The sequence below is a fragment of the Uloborus diversus genome, chromosome 2 (assembly GCF_026930045.1).
Source record: "Uloborus diversus isolate 005 chromosome 2, Udiv.v.3.1, whole genome shotgun sequence".
Classification (NCBI taxonomy): domain Eukaryota; kingdom Metazoa; phylum Arthropoda; class Arachnida; order Araneae; family Uloboridae; genus Uloborus; species Uloborus diversus.
This window is the reverse complement of record NC_072732.1, coordinates 174,798,609-174,820,384: the sequence shown is the minus strand read 5'-3', so window position 1 is coordinate 174,820,384 and position 21,776 is coordinate 174,798,609. Positions and strand designations below refer to the sequence as shown.

At 31.9% G+C, this 21,776-nt stretch overlaps 1 protein-coding gene across 1 annotated transcript in view; it reads right to left on the bottom strand.

The window, feature by feature from the left end:
- LOC129216665 (collagen alpha-1(XVIII) chain-like) overlaps positions 1 to 21,776 on the bottom strand; it is a 67,358-nt gene that overhangs the window by 32,091 nt on the left and 13,491 nt on the right. The window contains exons 10-16 of the mRNA XM_054850882.1: positions 17,341 to 17,472; positions 12,555 to 12,674; positions 11,721 to 11,840; positions 6,841 to 6,865; positions 3,502 to 3,614; positions 2,517 to 2,630; positions 1,174 to 1,291 (exon numbers count right to left, since the gene is read on the bottom strand). Coding sequence (XP_054706857.1) covers positions 1,174 to 1,291; positions 2,517 to 2,630; positions 3,502 to 3,614; positions 6,841 to 6,865; positions 11,721 to 11,840; positions 12,555 to 12,674; positions 17,341 to 17,472 — 742 coding nt within the window. The remainder of the gene's footprint in view (positions 1 to 1,173; positions 1,292 to 2,516; positions 2,631 to 3,501; positions 3,615 to 6,840; positions 6,866 to 11,720; positions 11,841 to 12,554; positions 12,675 to 17,340; positions 17,473 to 21,776) is intronic.

The following is a 21,776-nucleotide window of genomic DNA, read 5'->3' as shown; positions in this document are numbered from 1 at the left end:
TTTAACTTTGTATTGAAAGTCATAACTAAACTCATTGAAAATGAACCTATTAAACTCTGCGAAAAGAAACTACATTTGCTTTTAATCACTGTTGTCTTCTGAGAAGGGAAATATTTATCTCAAAAATTTAACTTTACATTTAAATATTATTTTTATTTAAAGTTGAATAAATAAGTTGTGCTTGAAAAGTAAAATTAGAAAACACAAAGCAATACAGCACAAAATCGAAGATTACTGCATGCACGTGCTTCGGGGTTACGAGGAACCACTTTTGCATTTCAAAATAAGTTAGTTTATATATGAAGGATGTCTTTTCATGTGTTCTTGTGTCTTTATGTTTCAAATTCTTTTTCTGGAGAAACACGTTCATAATGTTCCCTCATACGCAGTTTTAAGCATCCAGTTTAAGTCACAGCAGATCCAGTTAAGCTAAATTACGTGCTTTTGAATTATTGCATAATGTATATTTTTGAATGATTGATTTTTTACAATCTATGCTTTACAATATTAAGTTATTATTAAATCCAAAATTTCATTCAATGCACAAAATCGAACTTTAATTTCCACTATCTGCTTTTTCTTTAATACTATGGAATATACGATGTACTGGAAACTTCAACCAATGTTAAGAATTCCTTGCTCGTCATTTCGTTAAGAAAAAGTTAATAACCAAAGCAACAAATATTTTTTCCATTTTAAGTTCACTAAGATAATGTATTAAAAACTTTATTTCCTTCTTAAAGCTAATAATTCAATTTTGCTTGTGATTAATACTACATTGCAAGATTTTTTCCTGTTTAAAAAGAAATGTAACCAATACATTTTCAAGTTGGGCAGCATTTTGATATGATCATTTACAGTGATAATTCCTGGTTAATCGTATGGGCTAACTTTCCAGTTAATAGTGTCTACCTGGAATAATACCTTATTATGTGCATACCAAACCATAACATATATGCAAATACATATGTCAGCTTTATGGGTCATATACATTGATTTTAAAATTTAAAACAATCTTAATGTGCAAGAAAACAGTTGTCAAAGCATCATACTTTTACTTGAAAAAGGCATGATCCAGAAAAGTTAAAACTTCACAAATCGAATGCGACCAAGGAAAATATATCTAAACGGAAAATACTAAATCACCTGCTGAAGAAAAATTCTCACGCTTACCTTTCTTTCCGTTCGAGCTGGTAGCATTGAGCCATGGGTTGCTCCCTACAGGTAGCCCTGGGGGTCCTGGCGGTCCAGGAGGGCCGGGAGGGCCAGGAAGGGATTTTCCCATCGGACCCTGAAATGTGTAAACAACATCGCTAGATTTGTCCCTTCCGTGATAAATTGCATAACAATGAACTTTACTGTAACTGCAAATCATTTTGACATTTAGGCAAATGACCCTTACCCATACGCTGTTCTAATATTTGGCTCATAGCATCATTGCAGCAATTACATAAACAGTAATTTAAATTACAATTGGTCCCTTTCCCCAAAAAAAGTTTTTTTTTGTTTAGTTTCTAGCCCTAAAAGTCCGCTTTTTACAATCTGGTCCCTTTTACCCATTTTCCATAAACATTTCAGTTTCAATTTTAATTTCCCCTTACACCCTTAAGTATGCTTTTCCATTCGTATTCCCTTACTCCATTTGTATTATTTATCTATAAATGTATGAATGTGTTGTTCACAACCCTACCATGATAGTATGTAAAGTTTGAATCAATTAGAGACCCAGAGAGGACATTATGGACGCAACGACGATCAAGATAAACTCCATTCTCAAGATACTTTCAAAACAATAGTAGTGGCACTGAGTGTGGACACCTACATAGTACTCTCAGAATCAGAATCTCTTTTATATATTACCTAACCTTTAGTCACCAACAGTTTAGTTTCAAAAATCAACACAAGTGTATAATAGAGTTTGCTTTCATTTACCCCATGTTTCTTTTCGACGTAACTGACCCTAGTACTTTTTACGTTTTATCTTCTGAAACATTTTCTTGCTTTGTTTTTCTTTCTTTCTAAAAACTTTGGATGTGCTGTTCAAAATTGTTGCTACATTAATTAAGCATTTCATTCAAACCTCTTTAATTATTCCCAAGGCGATATCCTGTTAAATTTTTCTTTGAAACCTTGGTTTCAGTTATTACGTGAATCTAAGCGAGAAATTAAGCGAGCAATAAAAAGTTAAATTCAAAAAAAAAAAAAAATGTCAGTTACAATATGACTTTTTACTCAGATGCCATATCAGTTATTTACTCACAATCAACTGTAGTTTTTAGATTGTTTCACGCTTATTTTAAAACCAACACAACTTGATTGTTAACTTTTGGGCTCCAAAAATTATGAGATAAACGAAAACAATGAATACTCTATTTCCTCCATAAATTGTTCTTTTTTAAAAGAATTTTGGATGCAATATTATCGATTGATGCACTCTGTATTTCAAATTTCTTAAACGAAGTTTTATTTATTTGTTTATATCTTCAAAATAAAACCAATTTTTTTTTACTACTCACTACAGGTCCAGGTGGTCCTGGTGGTCCTGGAACGTAGACGTACTTATCGTCTTTCTCATCGATGTATGCAATAGAACCTGGAGGTCCAGGGAGTCCTGGATCACCTTTTAAGCCCTTGGAATGAAAACAAAGTTGGATCATCTGACAAAACTGTTGTATACGAAAATTTATAATTTATGTTTAAAAAATTGTTATTTTTCTTTAGTGTTTATATGATTGAAAATTATTTTTCCCAGGAGCAATTAAAACGTCTATTGTTTATTTATCATACCATACAGAAAAAGGAAAAAAGTATTATAGAAGATATTACTAATATTAATGATGAAAATATGTATTCATTCAATACTTTAAATTTCGTCTTGCAAGTTATCTAACGCATTAGAACTCTGAACATGAGTATATGAACTGCATAAAAGAATATCTTAAAATTTAAATATATTTTCAATGGACATTTAATTCGAACCGCATGATTTTTTTGCTGCTAAACACTAATCTCGGTACATATGTTACTGTAAAAGCCTAAAATCTGGTAAATGTCGACATTAGCCGGTGAATATCAGCATTCATATACCAAAGACGTCGCCGAAACACCCAATATATTTTTAATGAATCACGCATGAATGTAGACATTCTTCAACTTCGGTCTCTCATATTAGCATATACAAAAACAATTACACCAGCATCTAGTTTCAAGGGGAGAATGATAATATTTCTGAGCACGTTTCTTTATTCCTGTAACTTTCTAAATATATATGAAATCTGATGGTGCCTTAAAAAATTCATTGACTCCTCATTGAAACATCTTACATACCTTTTTTCTTTTTAGTAATTCTTAACAAATATTGTGTGTATCATTTGAAACATAATTTCTTACAAGAAGCATTTTTTCCTTGTTAATTACCAAAACTAAATGCAAAGCAGAAATTTGGCGCAACATTGCTGCTTTTAACTTTTTTACAACAAGTTGCCGGTAAATTGTACTTACTTTCGGTCCAGGCAAACCGATGGGACCAATTTCACCAGGAAGACCCGTAATCCCTGGGCTTCCTTCTGGTCCGATGGAGCCTCTTTCACCTTTGTCACCTTTCTCACCTTTGACTGAAAACACAAACAATTGTCAATACTAAGCCGTCAATTATTACTTTCAGAATGTAATATTATTCTCTTCTGTACCAAGGAAGACGCAGCAGTCTGAAACGAAAAACTTTTAGTCTCAGTCATTGCAGTCTCTTAACTGGAGATAATATCTTCAGTCTTAATACTATCAAGACTTCATTTTTAACTGAAGACTCATTCAGTTAAAGCAGTCTGAAATGTCAGAATCTCAACTTCAGTTATCGAGTCAGAAATAGATCCATATTATAACGAAGGTTTAGTTGTTGCTGAGCAGTAAAATCCGGGGTGCACAGTTGGGGGAAGGGGTCGAGAGGATAATTTTAGGGTTATTTTTCTCTTCTTGGGAGTAGAAGGGTTTTTTTGGTAATTCTTGGGGAGAGGTCTTCGTAGTATTTGGGTAGGACGGTGGGAGGGGGAGCCATTGTTCTTGAAGATAGGGGCACTCGTGGTTAAACAGTGGGTTCTGCTATACGAGTCGTATTAAAAGGCAAAAAAAAATATTAAAAACCGCAGAATGATTAGTTTTCATATTATTTGATATTTTTACTAGAGTTTTATGTTACTTTCATATGAATGCAGTGACGTAACAGGTTTATACACAATCAATTACAAAATAATTGATGCGCCAAGAAGGAGTCGTCCAAATAAAGCAAAAATTTTACATAAGTGAGGATAAAATTGGTGCAAGAAAGTGTGTGCGAAATGTAATAAAAATATCATCTACTGCTGAGAGGAATCTCAAATAAATGGGGGCTTTAGTACCCTATTTGGCTCCCTCTAGCATGAGTGCTTGAGGCGATATTGACAAGGAAGCATTGAGGCTTAAAAGGGCCGTATGATGTACTACGCAATCTCACTAAACATTTACTAAGAGACGTCACTAATTCGACCACATTCGTAAACCGTCCAACTTACGGTCCAAAGTGATCCATGACATGATCGATCAGTGAAAAATAAAGGGGTCGGGCAGTTCGGAGAAAGTGATAATGTGGAACAGGAAGTCCCCTAACACCCTCGCTCTGTGTGATCGAGCATGGTCCTGTTAAAAATTGGACTGAAAAAAATGAAAAGCAAAGGCACTATTAGGCCGTTCACAGCGGGCTCTCCTCAAAAGTACAGGCTTGTCATCAATGTCCAAATTGAATCAGGATCTTGGCTGAAGATGATCTGGGTCCACTCAATTGCAGTTCAATCGTTTCGAATGCAGCACTACTCCAAATTAAGGCGACCGTGTGAGAAACCCATTCTTGATTTTTGTTTTCAGCGGCGTACAACACTGTTAGCTGGGGTGACACTATTGGATGCCATGATGGTACAAGGGTCTCAGCCCTTGTATTAATCTACAACAGCATGACAGACTAACGGTACGTTTGTGCTTGCTCTATGTGTTGGAGTAGTGGCACTCATGATGGGGCTCCCAGGAGCCATCCTTCAACAAGACAATGCTCTCATACACTGCAAGGGCTTCAGGAGACTACTTTCCTGCTTATGTTATCAACTTCTCTGTCCTGATCGATGCCCCAATTTTTCACAGACCAGGCATATTTGGGATCGTTTGGGACGGTAAGTTGAAGAGCTTAACGAATTTGATTGAATTAGTGGTTGGGTTTACAGTAAATGTGACGTAGGACATTGTACGAGACGGCTGTGCCTCAACGCTCGACTTTATTGCCTAGCACAATTACAGTAGAGGTGACTCAACAGGTTAATAAAACCTTCACTTATTTGGGATGTCTACAGTAATCAGAGTCATTTGTCATTTTGGTCACTGGACATCCCTCCCCCTTAAAACTTTTAGAAAATACCTTACGACACAACTTCGATTCCGAGCTGGGCCCTAGGGACGGGAATCACTTTGTTTTTCGCCTTACGTAAGAAAAATATCGTTCCCTTTTGACAACTACTTCTGGTACATCGCTATATATATATATATATATATATATATATATATATATATATATATATATATATATATATATATATATATATATATATATATATATATATATGCCCATGTAGTACCAAGGACTACAAGAAATTACTATTATCTAAATCGATTATTTTTCTACGTACAAAAACAATGTGTGCAGAAAATAAAGTAAATCTTTTGGCATGAAAAATATTTTGTTATGGAAATTAGAGAAAAGTGCAAAGTGGGAGCTCCATTTCTTATAAAAATGGAGCTGCAAGTGCAGAAAGTTTAGACAAATCGTATGATACTAGATGGCAGCACGAAACGTTTGGTTAAAATAAGTAAAGAGTTGAGTACATAGAAAGAAAAAAAAAAACCTTGATTAAGCTTTAAGTAGACTGATTTAAAACAAAGCATATTCACTGAACAGATATATTTTTTTTTTTAAATGTTCACTTCATAGGATTGCTGCACCACTTTTTATTCCGGCAGCTACCTCCCCATATCTAAAGTAGAACCCGCCAACAGCTCTAATTTTGTTTTTCAAAAATAATTAAATTATAAATAACAAAGTACTTACTATTATGTACCAGAAGTTACTTTTAAATGATATTTTATGAGTTAATGGCAATGTTTTTGCTAAAGGGTTGGTAATTCATTTGTGGACCAGACAGACATGATATAATCTATTTAATATTTATGATTATATAATTATTACAAATTTATTGTCATAACTATAAATTTCAGCTGGGTGTTTTAATTATGACATAGCGACAGCCAAAATTCGAAGGAGAAAGAGATTATTTTTTTCGGTTATAAGAGATGATAATTTTCTCTTGAATAAAAGTACTTTATAATTAGGACTGAATACACTTTGAATGTAAGATATTTAAGAAAAATAGTCCGATTCAGTATTTCCCAACCTACCTCCTTTCACCCGGAGAGTACACCTTGATTCTTATTTTAAGACGATCTCGTGAACCAGAACACTTGGTGTTACTACATGTATATTTTATCAATACGAAGTTTCACCTTTCTTTTAGAAACTAATTTCTGACTATTGTTCATTGATCAATTTATCATTGATCGGTTGTTTTGGAAGTTTCCAGAGCATAGTCTTCAATTTGTAACATTGAATGTAATAAAGGGCCACATATATCAGTTTTACGGGCCGTTTATGGTCCGTGGGCAGTAGGTAGGCCAAGGGCACCACTGAACTTGCTAATATGAAAAATATAACAATTACAAAAGAGTAAATCCGTTCAAACCAAATAAGCAAATAGAAAACTGACTTACTTTCTGTTATTATGTCCATTCCATCCTGCAAGACATGCAATAAATTGGATTTGCGCAATTAATTTAACATTTTAATTAATAAATACATTGCAAATGATTTTCCTATCTGTAGTCGTATAAGTAAAACTGTTAAATGCAAAAAAATACATCAGAAATGCAGAAAAGGTTTAACAAAAGTTTTGCCAAAAACTGTTTTTATACTTTGAGCAAAAAAAAAAAACTATACAAGTATAGTAATATACTCTTTAGTAGTCTAAATAAATAGTTGTAGTCATTGTCTGTCGCATACTAATAGGGGAGGGTGGCCCAAAGCGAGTAGGTTTTCGAAGAACGCTCGAAAATTATAGTTTTTTTTTTTTTAATTTTTATCGCAACAATTTCGGTTTAATTTCCTAGCAGGGTTCTAGAACTTCAAAATAAAAAGTGATTTTTGTATTATTTCAAACCCAACATTTATTTATATAGAAACACTTGAAAAAACCCTTTTACCCTACCACGGGGCCCAAAGCGAGTAAACTTAACTGATTGTGGTTTGGTACATTTGCTAATTAAATATGAAGTTATAATTGATTAAAATAACTGACTAGCTACCTGCCATTATGAAAAAATATTTATAAAAAGTTGTACTTATCCAATTTAAAGTCAGCACATTTGTTTGTAAAACAAAAAGAAATAACTGATTAAATTAATAGACTAATTAATTGTAATAATAAAAAAAAACTTTTTAAAGTTATACTGATCCTATTGAAATAGAAAATCGTGTCAAGAAATAATAAATAAATATATGATTAAATCCTATACCTGCTTTGCCCGAAGGCACGTTTTTTATTTCAATAATTATAAACTTAAATTTAAAAAAAAGAAACAAACGAAATGACCATTGTAGTTTGTAGGTGGGTGGTGTCAGAATAACGTGATTATTATTGACAATAAAAAAATAAATAAATAAATAAACCGGTCTTTGACTAATCACAAGTTACATTTTTTTTTTAGAAATGTATCATTTTTTTATATTTTGAGCCTGGTTGCGACAAACCGCTTCACTGCTGCTTTGATGGGACTGATAAAAACTCGGGGTTGTACGGGTAAACACGACATATGTATGCATCGCCGCTTATACACCATGGAGGGGAGGGGGTTACGAAGGCCTACTCGCTTTGGGCGACCTACTCGCTTTGGGCCACCTTCCCCTATTCTTTTAGTATGTTAGTTTATAAATTAAAAACAAGGCAAAATTACCGATCTCAAACAAAATGCAGGGGTGCCCATTCCTCCAAACGCAATGCCGTACCCCCTCAATTGCTATGAAGTACTACCTCCCAAGGACTAGACCCACTAAAATGAGATGAAAATTCCCCTAAAACCAACTCCGCTAAAAATTTCAATGGCACAGTTTGCGCCGTGAGCTCCCTCGTGATCACACTGGCAAAAAAGATGGGAGCAAGAACGAATAAATGAAAATAACGCTCCGCATAATATATATTTAATAACAAGACGTCTGACCACGCAAGAGCTTATTTCTGATTCGGGATAATGAGGAGACATTTTTATACTGCCACAAAGACAATTTCTATCGTAATACTTTAATGGAGAAGCAAGCCTGTTTTACTCAGTCACAATTAACATTGTGACTGTTTTTCGACTAATTGCCATTAAAAACAATCGGATTTTTAATTGCCGCTGTGAAGCGCTTATGTTTCGCACGGGTCAGCTAATACTTTATATTACCATATTTCACTCGGGTCAACAAGGTTTCTGTTCCTCATTAAGTTAGTAGTGACTTTTATGTTTTAGGAGGTGCTGAAAAAGAATGTAACAATAAAAGTATTCCATCACCCACAGATTTTTGAAAAATCCAAAATCTTTAAATTCTCAATTTAATGACATTTATTCAATACATATACAACATTTTCGTCATTTACCGTTTTATAAACAAGTACAAAGCCTTAAAACTAGCATAAAACACAAAAAATATATATTGTTTAAAAAGTTGTAGAAGAATGAAAGAGATTTTTGATGAAAAAAAAATAATGACACTTGTAAAAAAAAAATTGCTAAATTTCATACTTTATGTAGCTGTAATTGCCTTAACTGCGGATGCTTTATTATTAGCACTAACACAAACTTAAATAAAATATATTCTAATAAGATTTCAATAGTAATCCCGAGCATATTAGGAGTAAACTGTCGGTGATTTCTCGCTTAAATTGCAGAAATATCCTGGTGGAAGCGCTTCCCATGCTCGTCGCTTACAGCTTCCATACTTTCGGGGAGGGGGGGGGGAGGGAATCAGTGACATTGAACATCCTAATTTTTTTGTAACTTATAAACATGTCTTAAATTAATTTTTCATAATCAGGAGTTTTATTATTTCCTAAGAACTGTGTCACAACATTTTAAAAATCAATCGATGCTGTTTTTCCTAAATCACTTAAATTAGCTACAAAATTTTGGTCCTTCATAAGCATTCTTATCTGTAGTTCAACGAAATTTCCCTCCTAAATTTTTGCATAAATGAATAATAGGAACTGTTCCTTCAAATATTAATATCCACACCCTTTTTGTCAATTGGTTTAACGAAATTCTTCACCAATCCCAACTTTACGTGTAAAGGTGGGGGAATATTTTTTTTAAATCGATTAGAGGAACGTTTTGCATGCATTTTTTTCACCTGCAATATATTGCTTGCTCTCTGGCCATTTCTTTTTTGATATAATGTTCATGTAGTGTCCTGCTGTTCCAACTTACTGTGACAACTTCAACTAATGTGATCTTGCGTGAAACCGAAATGAAACGGAGCTTAGCCCCATCTGCTCAAGGAGCCGTATCAAAGTGAATTCGGTTTCTACTCTCTTGTTACATGTTCTATCGCTGTAATGAGTAAAAAAATATGTGTCTATGGATCAAATGCACCTAAAAGAACTACAGTGGCTCCCAAAAGTGTTCGTACACTTTGAAATTTTTTAGTAAAACCAAAATAACTCGAAACTGAATTCGAATATGAAGTTCAATATTTTTTCACATCATTCCTATGTCATTCTAAATACAACCCATTGGTTTTTTTCAAAATATTGACGGATCTTTTTTTCGAAATGGGTCAGAAAACGAAGAGACAGAGAAATAACACGCCACAAAAGTCATCGTACACTCAAATATTTTCGAATAAATTCACGATTAAAATTATCATATGTCGTTTTATTAATATTTTTGCATTGTGTTGACCCTTATAAGTCATTTGGCTTTAATTTTTTGTTTATTTATTCCTTAATATTGTGCTTATTACTGTAAAAAGGCTGGTATTCGTAAAAAACAGCAAACACCATTCAAAGTTTGAATCTTTTTCCCACAGTAGTGGTAAATTGGTTTCAAATGTCTCTAAATTAGTTAATTTATTTGGTTGTATAGTAAAGTGCTCGATAAAATGCTTTAAAGAAAGGAATCGGACCGAAAACAAGGTAAGAAAAGGTCAACCGGCAAAGTTGACAAAACGTGGTCGGAGATTTAAAGTTAAAAAATGTATGAAAAATACACATTTGAGTACTGTAAAAGTTTCTACAGAGTTAAATAAAACATTTTACATTTAATTTTCACCTAAAATTGTTCACCAAGTTCTCTGATTAGCTGGAATAAATGGGACCTCTTCCCGCAGAAATTTTCTTGGTCGTGCGTAAAACAGAAAGCTTACGCTTTTCGTCGCAAAATCAAAGATAAATAAGCTGAAATCATTTTAGAATCATGTCTTACTTACAGATAAACATTAATTTAACATTTTTGGTTAAATTGTTGTATAATTGTAAGTCGAAGAAAAAATTAGGAACTTAATCTTAAGAACTTATTTGGATCAGTTTATCAGGACGGTGGAGGCGTTCTAGCGTGAGGGTGCATATCAGCATCAGGACTTGGTAGTTTGTAATTTTTTGATGAAATAATGAATCATGCTGTTCCTTTAAATATTTTAAAAACCAATTTTGAACTCTTAGCCAAAAATTTGGTTATTGGAAACAACTTCGTTTTTTATCAAGATAACGATAAGAAGCACACGGTTTTCAACGTTTGCGTCTAGTGCCTCGAAAATTGTCCTTAAGTTTAGAAAATACTCTCTCAATCTCCAGATTTTAACTTAATGTAACGTATTTAGAGATATCTGGAGGCTAGATTACGAAAATAGGGCTTTAAGACAAAAATAGAGTTAGAAACAGTGAGACTCGAAGTGTGGTTGAACACTTACTCAGAAATTACGCAAAAAAAAGAAAGAAAAAGAATGAAATCTATTCCCAGACGTTTAAAAGGTGTTATGAATACTGTATGATATTCTACTAATTAATAACTTAATCAAAAGTTAGATTATTCAATAATATATAGACATTTTATAAAGTGTACGAAGACTTTTGTGAGATAAAATTTCCGGCACTTTTTGGTTTTTGATTTTTAAAAAATTAAGTTTTAATATTTTTTAAAAACTTTTCATGTAGTTTTGTTAAAAATTGATCATAGATTTTATAATTAAATACCTATTCCGAAATATTAATTCTAACCAATGGATTGGGGCCTATTTCGTTGAAAGTCGTAGGTGTACGAAGACTTTTGGGAGCCACTGTATATAGTAAACTTTTAACTGCTATTAGAGATAGCATATGTAATCCGAAACTTATAAATAAAATTTCTGAAAATTGGAGGGTGATAGAAAATTTTTGCAAACACATTTTTTTTCAGCACCTTGAATACTATAATAATCCGATTTTTAAGGACACCCAAAGTATATTGAGGAACAGAAAATTCGTTAAAATTTGTTTTTCAGTGGATTTGATCATTGCAAAAAAAAAAAAAAACTTCCTCAAAAATTATAGGTAAAGTTCCTTAAAAACAGTAAATCAGCTTACCGGGTTGACGTATCCACCAGAACCAGGGGGTCCAGGCGCTCCCCTATCGCCTTTCTCGCCTTTTACAGCTTCCCCGAGTTCTCCTTTTTGTCCTGGAGGACCAGGAACTCCAGGGCGTCCCTAAAATTTATAAACATATTCCTGCCTGTGGTAATATTTCATAAAAGTTTCTGACAAAAGACTGACTTATCTTTGAACCATATAGTAGTATCTTAAAAAAATTTCAGAGTGAAATCAACTCAGGTATTACATACCTGTTGTACTACGAATTCCTTCTTCAGTGGCAGATTAAAAGTAAAAGAAACTGTTATTTAAAATCATAGAAAGTTAAAACTAAAATATTATTAAAGCTTAATGATAGACAATAGTTTATTTTAAGCATCCAAGAATGAATTTTTAAATAATATATAAACATTTCGAATATAAACTTGAAGACTCAAGTAGCTATCTGAAAATAGTGGAAAAAATGTCAACGAAATGTTACGTAGGAAAATCAAAATCCTTATTACAAGGAAAATAAAATTTATAGCACTGTCCGATTTTTTTCCAGGTACTTACTTAGGTTATCTGCATCAAATCAATATTAAAAAACTGACAACCAGGTGACTTTCAACAACTAATTACATTTTTATTTTGGAGAATTTAACGTGTGGCAAAAGTTATCATGAAATATAATTTTTTGTCATTTATTCATACATTCTTGTAATATAAGGTACCAAGATTGTTCATATCAGTGGATTTTTTTCGTTTTTATCCAACAAAACATACCTTTGTTAATACTTTAAAATGAAATTTGAATCACTAAACCGGCACATGAAAACACATTGCACTTACCGGAAACCCTGGTATATCACTGATGATTCCTGGTTCCCCGGGTGGTCCAGGTGGACCTGGTGGGCCAGGGTAACCTCTTTTCCCACGTCTTCCCCTTTCACCCTTTTCACCTTTTTCTTCCTAAAAATTGAAGAGAAACTTGTATCTTAATGAAAGAATGCAGAAATATTTATACATAACTTCGTTATAAGGAACATCTGATCAAAACCACATGGTGAAAATAGGTTTAAAAAAATCTTGATAGATTTCACTATATTTAAAATTAAAACGAAAGGTCATCACTAGGAAAAGTTCCCCAACTGAAAAGAAAAAAGAGAGATTTTTTTAAAAAAGTATTTGAAAAAAAAAAAAAAAAAAGACAAAAATTTGAGAATTTTTGACAAAAAAAAGTTTTTTTTTTCCTTTAAATTTAATACATTTCTCTCTCTCTCTCTCTCTCTCTCTCTTTTTGGTTGAAAAAGTATAGAAACATTTGAGGCCTCGTTTAGCTTTTGTTTGACATTTTGAAAAATGTAAACAGTCCTCAAAGGGAAAAAAATTGCAAAATGTAGTAAAATTAAACTAGAAAAGAAGGCAACTGCAGTCTGAGTAAATTGAATTCAAGAAGGAGTTATTTCATGTCAAATCGCCTAATACCATGTGCCGACATGTCTCAGATTTTGTCTATTATTTTTCTATGAGAAAAGCCCAAATTATATTCTTTTTAGATTTTTTGAATGAAAATTACGCTTTGGAGGATTTTTTCAAAAATTCGATTTTTAATAATTTTTCGAAGTCACCGTTTTGGCATAAGTTCAGAAAATCTCTCTAATTTCTTGATTTTTCAACCAATTAAGCTGAATTTGGTATCAATTTCAAGCTAATATGTTTTTCTTTCAGTGTGAATGACAGAAAGTATTCTATAAACAGTTGGGTGTTGCCAATTCTTATCTAAAGTCAGTTTTCATGTTTTTTCAATTAAGAGATTAAATAAGTTATATCTCCGGAGCACCTACTACGATCTGCATCACATTTTTTTATTTTTTTGTAGCATATTTAACTCATTCTCTTGCTATGTAGAAAAAAAGTAGAAGGGTGTTTTTTGATGTTTTGAAATAAAAAAAATAATTTGTTTTGCGGAAAATACAAGTTTTCTAAAACTTTAAATCCTTTTTAAGCTTTAAAAAAGATCAAAAACTTTTCAGAACAATTAATACTGAACTCTTAAAGGATTTGTATCAATAGTTAATCCCTAAAAAGTTGTTTACTTTTGAAAAGAATTGTGCACAACCTCCGTTTCATCAGACTTCGCAAAAATAAATAAATAAACACACACACACACACACAAAAAAAAAAAAAAAAAAAACCACTTTTGATAGAAAGTGTACTAAATATTAAGAATAATAATTTGAAGAATAGTTTTAAAAATATTTTTAATGGAATTATTTTGCTTTTTTTTTACATTAAATAATGGAAAAAAATACCGTTGAAAACTTTTCTTAGCATTATCTTGTTTGGATCGCGTTACACCTGTCAATGAACTTCCGCTCTTACAATACTCATGCAATACGCATCATTCTTCTTTCCCTTTGAAAATTAATCGACACATAGCTTTCGTCGATTATAAAATGTGAAATGAAAGGTATGCTTGTGCGGACGGCATTTAAAAAAAAATTACTATTTCCTTTGTATCAGAAGATGAAAAAGTCAGAATTTCTATTAATAAGTTTCAAAGAGGTTTTTAACTATACTTCAGTCAGCAAAAATAATCTTCTTCAGAGAAATCTAGAGCTGTGGAGTACTTACTGTAAGTGTAGAAGTTCATTGTCAGGTGTAACGTAATCCAAACAAGATTATGCTAAGAAAAGTTTTCAACAGAATTTTTTTTCCATCCTTTATTGTCAAAAAAAAAAAAAAAAAAGCAAAATAAGTCCATTAAAAATATTTTTATACTACTCTTCAAATTATTATTCTTAATATTTTGTACACTTTCTATCAAAAGTGTTTATTTATTTTTGAGAAGTCTGATGAAACAGATGTTTTTGCGCAATTCTTTTCAAAAGTAAATTACTTTTTAGCGATTAACTATCGATACAAATCCTTTGTGAGTCCAGTATTAATTGTTCTGAAAAGTTTTTGGACTTTTTTAAGCTTAAAAGGGATTTAAAGTAATAGAAAACTTGTATTTTCCGCAAAACAAATTATTTTTTTTATTTCAAAACAACAAAAAACACACTTCTACTTTTTTCTACATAGCAAGAGAATGATTTGAATGTGCTACAAAGAGAAAAAAAAAAAAACGATGCAGAGCGTAGTAGGTACTCCGAAGATATAACTTTTTAATCTCCCGAATGAAAAAACATAAAAACTGACTTTAGATAATGAGTGGCAACACCCAACTGTTCATAGAATACTTTCTGTCGTTCACACTAAAAGGGAAAAATATTAGCTTGAAATTGATATCAAATTCAGCTTAATTGGTTGAAAAATCAAGAAATTAGAGAGATTTTCTGAATTCATGCCAAAACGGTGATTCCGAAAAATGATTAAAAATTGAATTTTTGAAAAAAATCTCCAAAGCGTAATTTTTATTCAAAAAATCTAAAAAAAATAATTTGAGCTGTTCTCATAGATATTCGTAAAAAAATAATGGGAAAAATCGGAGACATGAGAGCACGGCCGACTATTTAATTTAGACTATTTGACGTGGAATGATCCGAAGGAAAGAGACTAAATATTATTCCAGTTCACTGTGAGCAAAGAACATTCTAAATGTTAAAAAAAAAAAAAAAAAAAAAAAAAAAAAGAAAAAGAAAACTATCTTAAAAAACATTAATTACGTAAGTAGAAGAATAAGGGAAAAAGATAGTAATCAACCCAAAACAGCACAGATAGGACAGTTAGAAAATGAAAATTTTAACATGACCTCAGATGCGAAAAAACTATTATCCAAATTACGTACTTAAAAACAAAACTACGAAAAATCCTGTTAATCAGTAGCTAAGACAGGTGGTTTTCACTGCATCGACACTGCTTTGGCGGTGAAACAACTTTTACAGAATCAACTTTGAGAGATCGAAGTGAACTCTTTCACATCTTAGATTTATTTTACGAAATAGTCTGAGGTAAAACTTGCATGGTTTCAGAAACAGGAGGGGCTCCAGAAATCGGATGAGGTTGAGATACGAGTCAATACGTAGATTGTGACGTGAATTCCGACAATTTGTTATCGAGTTCATGGAACAGTTGAATTCGCTTATAACTAGCCCTGATTTAACGAAAACCCAGATTTAGAGCGAAAATCAGAAATATGTTGGTACAATGTTAAATCCATGGGAGGATGCTTTTAACGAGAAAACCCCGCTTAAAGTGAAAAATATTTTTGTGATTTGTAAGATTTCTATTAACTTCCAGCTCAGCCTATCTGTTGTGAAACGGATTAGAAAAGAACTTTGAACTGTTTTCTTTTTTTAATTATTCAATTCTTTATTTACTGTGATTCATGCATTTTTTTTTTTGTAAAGCAATTTATCTGGCAGGCGGTTCCAGGTAAAATAATACCTTGACAGGTCGTCGGCTGCTTTTTAGTATTAGAGGAAGCGCAACTCTGCGCCTTGTAGTGTGGATGGCAGACATCAATAAAGTTTGTATGTAGACATTTTGAGTTAGTTCTTGTACCTGTGGGTTCCATATCACGTCTAACAATATGGTCAGAATGCAAGCGAGGAGTCTCCTAACACTATCCATTTTTGGTAAATCTTCTTCAACATTCCAAAGTCAAACAAAGTTAGTGGTCAGTCATAAACCCCGAGAACAAGCGATGATAGCACTTTTTTAAATTTGTGGAGTAAAGAAACATTTAAAAATTATGTATGACATTGAGACAGTTCAAAGCAAAGAGTAACCAACTAATTTGATATTGTGCAGTGATTAACAAGAATGAAAAAAGCAACTATTATAAATTTTTATGATTTTTTTTACAAACTCGCTTTTTATGAGAACTCGGTTATAATGAGCAAATATCGCGATCCCTTTGTGCTTGTTGTTATAAACGGGTTTGACTGTAATTTTAGTCGATATAATTGTTAGTACCATTGTAATACTGATTTGCAATAATATAATGTATTTTTTGGTTATTTTCAAGAAAGTTGTTGCATAGTTTCTACATTACTCAAGTGTTACAATTTACCCAAGTTCGTTCTGTTCATTATATTCACACGATGGAACAATAAACCTAGTGTTTTTTAAGTTGTTGTGGAACTTTCGGACATGACTACTATGGAATACAAGATTTTTTGCTCTTTTCGCTGTTCATCTCCCCTGATCTCACACCCTGCGATGTTTTCCGGTGGGGGTTAGTGAAAGATGCTGTTCACGTACGACCTCTTCCCACAATTTGGAATGACCTACGAAACAGGCGACGTTTAACGCAGTCTTGAAAGACATTCGTCACCGAGAATATCGAACATACGCAAACTTTGTTCGATTTAAGTCTTCAAATTATTTTAAAATAATCAGCTTCGTTTACTAGGTATACAGTACACATGGTAGGTGAAACTCTCCTCTGTCTTGGGGCAAGAGATAGTACTAGTAGCCCTGGTAGGTGCTGCTATACAACATGATTTAGAAAAAAAAATCAATGAAAGCCTATCTAGAGCGTAATCTTTATACGCATTTTACTCAAAACTTGAAAATGTCCACTTGCATCTCTTTGATTCTCACTGCCTCATATAAGAACTGTTTATATTATACTGCCATGCATAAAAAAGCAAGTTGTGCTAAAGAAATAATTTGTAAAGCTGCTTACAATAATTAATGTTCCATCGGGAGCAAGATGCGATATAGGGCCGGGAGCCCCCGGGGGTCCAGGGTGTCCGTCGCTTCCTTTAGGTCCTGCTTCTCCGGGCAATCCATCTAATCCAGGATCTCCTTTATCACCCTAATTTTAAAAATAATATATAACAATTGAATTTCAAGATCGATTTGTAATAATATTTAACAACTAAAAATGTATTAGTATGATTTTATTTCAAAATAAATGAAATACTGCAAAAGAAAATATTGTTATGATCGAGATGTTAACTGACATATCTTCTTCCTTTTTTAATTTTATTTATTTCTTTCCTTGTGAGGGAGTGCAAAAGATTTATTTACAACGAGAAGTTTAGTGTATCACTATTATTTTGTTTGCAAAGGAATATTCATACAATTTGTCTTTTAATGCTACTTGTAAATACTGCTATATGACATACACTAAATTATGTTCAAGGAAAAAATAAGCCAAGAGTAAACAAATAGGTTGATAGGAGGTTTGCCACTATGACAGTTTTGGGGATGTTCTCCTGAATAAAACAAGATAACCAATAGTATTCGCATTCACCGTCTGCTTAGCACCAATATGTTCTTGGCAGCAAACACGCGATTGCGATCACCAAATGGTGCCTTTCTTTACCTACATCTAGTCTATCTTCCTCCTGAACGCAGTATAGTATAGTAGACAATACGACATTTCTAGTGAAGAAGAGTTAAAACTAGACAAGTGAAACATAGAACTTCCTTTTTTTCCTTTTTATCTCTAAATTTCATTTTAATCAGAAAGAAAACAATATAAACGTTGAATAATGAGAATAAATGATGTGCATCTTTGTGATTATTTTTCATTGCATTAAAAATTAGAATACTGCCGTTTTCAATACCTCTTTCTTTTGCCACTCGCATTACAATCTTACATTGATCTAATCTTGAATGAAATTAGAGAAAATTAATAGAAAACACAAGATCAGGCTTTATCCAATGCATAGGTTTTTTTTGTAGATGTAAGATATTTTACTTATATTAGTTGTTATGTATATTTGTAACTCTCTTTTTCAGTATTTTTAATGAAATTAGACTTTTTTCCTTAAAAATGCGGGTTTTCAAACTCAATCCTGAGGGAAAAAATGAACTCCTCATTGAATGAAATATTATATATAACCTTAAAACGTCATTTGGCACCTTTTTCTTGCCCTGCCCGACGGAAATAGGAAACTTTTTTTTTAACCATAGGATGATGACCCACCCTAGTGTACAATCAATACTAGACCAGAAAACTTTCAATGAATAATTCAAAAACCTTCATATATTAATAAAATGAAGTATACTGCTGTGTCGTAAATGATCATTAAATTGTAAATATTTTGTTGTTTAACAAATATTTTTTTCTAAAGAAGAGAAGAGCAATTGGCATCATGTGCATTATGCAGTAAATACGAAAATAGGAAACTTACAACGAATAGTTGGAGAAACCTTGAAACAATAATAAAATAAAGTATATTGTTGTGAATGAAAGCTTAGCTGTAAATATTTTGTTATTTAACAAATAATTAATTATTTTTGAAAAAATTGAAGTAACCTGTGGAAAGTAGTCCCTAAAGTGCTGCAAATCGATAGAGAAAAAATCGTTTTTGCAAATATTGTCGATAAAACCTAAAAAAGGGTTTAATAATGTTTGTGAACTGAGTTTTCATTACATTTTATAGATCTAAGTTCATGCCAAAAAAGCATAATTTAAAAATATTGAAATATCTTTTTAAGGCTGTGAAAAAACTCAACCCTAAATTCACTGACAACTACGAAGTGACCAACATAGGTCAAGGTACATTTAAATGTAATAAGTCCGTGAAATGAAAGGAATCGTAATCATCATGTAGTTTTAGAGAAAAGTATGATTAATCAACTACTCAAAGTGAAAACACAAAGTTTGAAGCATTGTTCCTTTTACTCTTTTTACTTTTGATTTGTTTGAAACTAATTTTACTTATTCATTTAAAAGTTATTCAGAACGCAAAGGATTGTATCAACTTTGTTAAATGTAACTGGAGCCTCTTATAAAGGGGTTACAGTACCTCAAAAATGATCAAACATTTTTGAAAAAAATTATTGCTTATTTCAAAACTATAAACTAGTCCAAACACAGGGAAAAAGTTTCATTGCTTTTGTTCAAATACTTAAAAAGTTATGAGTGGTTTTAAGTCATGCTCGCTATGCGTTCTTAAAAAGAAAAACTTAAAATTGATTTTTCTCCATGATTGTTTTTTGTGTTTTCATGTCATTAGAATCATTAAGGATTTTTTTCTTTTTAAGATACAACTTTAAAATAATACTTTTTGGAATTAGGATACTATGTTTAGCAAAACTGTGCATTGGATAAGAATTTTATAAATTGCTCAAAATGTTTAGAGCATGTTATACCTTTAAAAACCAAACTTTTTTAAAAAATTACGATTTTTTACATAATTAATAAAATAAAACTTTCTAATAAACACAAAATCAAATGAATGCATATATTTTAAGAGAGGATGACTGTGATCGCTTAGCAAAAAGCGTTTTCCATACTAGTGCAAAAAAAAAAAAAAAACTTAAAGATTTTAAAAAACTGAAAGTTTTCTAAATTTTTTGAATTAAAAAAAGTAAGCTGTATTTTAATTTTTTGAAAATAAATTATTGATTACGAAATACGTATGCATGTTATGGTTTCAAAGAAACAAAAATTACTGAAATTTTAAAAAATGCTTGGAAGGAAATGAGACTCCTTAAAAAGTAATTGAAGCCTAATTTTGAGTAAGACGAATATATGAAAGTACGATACCTTTTCTCCTTGGAAACCAGGAATTCCAGACTCTCCAGAGTCTCCCTTATCGCCCTTTTCTCCCTGAAATATTTTTTTTCATATTTTTAAAAAGGCAGAAAAATGAATTCAAAATTGAAAATTAGTAAGGGTACACCGACCAATAAGTGAACACCTCGTAATTTTTTTGGAAAAAAAAAGTATTTAAAACATTTTTCTTAGATGCATTGGTGAGTGGTAACTTCCTTCTACAAATTTTCAAAGAAAAACAAAAATAGAATAGAAAATGCTGTGTTTTTATGCCTATTTCATACATTTTACTCACTGTAGTTTTTACAGTCACTTTATTGAGGAATGAATTCGACAATAAAAGTTTAATATCATGCATCAAATTATATCATAAAATAAATAATTTTATAAAACTACTAGCTTACTACCCGGCGTTGCCCGGGTGCTTTTTAATGCAACATATCTTTCGGATAATCAATTGAATGAAATCTATCTAAATGAGCGTAAAAAATACATTCATAACGCTTTCTAGGATCATATCTTCAAAACACATTAAATAACACAGAAAATCAAGCACTTGAAGAAAAATTAGCATTAACTTAAGGCAAAAAAGTATGGGGAATATTGTTTGGGCTATGTAGTGTCCACTGGTACGTTGTCTGAGGTTAAATCAGATAGGCGGTACGTAAATTGTCTTAATGCAAAAACAAATGATTGTCTTTCGCACATCTTGTGGGACAACCTTTTACGTGATGCTTCGAAAGAAAAGCGTTGTGCCCCCATTGTAGGTTTTGTTTTCCCCAATACATCAAAAAATGCAACAGTACTTTTTACATACATTTTATTGGGAAATAAATCATTGAATGTTTCCTTAGAAAGAGTCATGAGCTTACCAAAAAATAAAAGTCAATCCCTATTATTAGGCACAAATATATACAAAAAAGTCTTCTTGGACATGGTTACAATATTTTCAGATTAATTTAAAATCAGCCTCAATGTCCAAAATCTAAACAAATAGTCCACCGTACAGAAAATAAAGAATTCAGTCAGTGTTGTTAATAGACGATAACACTCCATTTTACGGATTTATTGGCGGAGTTTTTCGAATGAAGGTATCAAGTGATAGGTTATTTTGTATGTTTTCAGGCAAGCACATTTCGCAAAAGAAGTTTGCTTAGTATAAAAAAAAAAACTTTACCAAATGTGTCTGCTCGCTCTTGCCACATTGATTTAGTGCAATGCCATAGAGTAAAATTGGATAAGGGTAACTTACCTAAAAAGACGCACGTCAGCTACATTTTATTTTCTTATATTGACGTCGAATTTCTGTTTTCGTACATAAAAATGATAGTTAGATAGTAATATTAATGTCTTGTACAATTTGAAATTTGTCAAGATTTAAGTTCTAGTTCAAATTTTTAAAACCTAATACTTGCCGTAAATGTTATACATGATAGCTCACACTGATGCAGGCAGAGAGAGAGCACGTATTTAAGTTTTGTTGCTTTAGACAGAGTATTCCTTAGAAAGTATCAAAACTTTAATTTAGAGGAATACAATCGTCGTGAGAGGTGGGAATGGGTCCACTGACTACATTACAGTCATTATTTTAAGGTATGTAAAACATT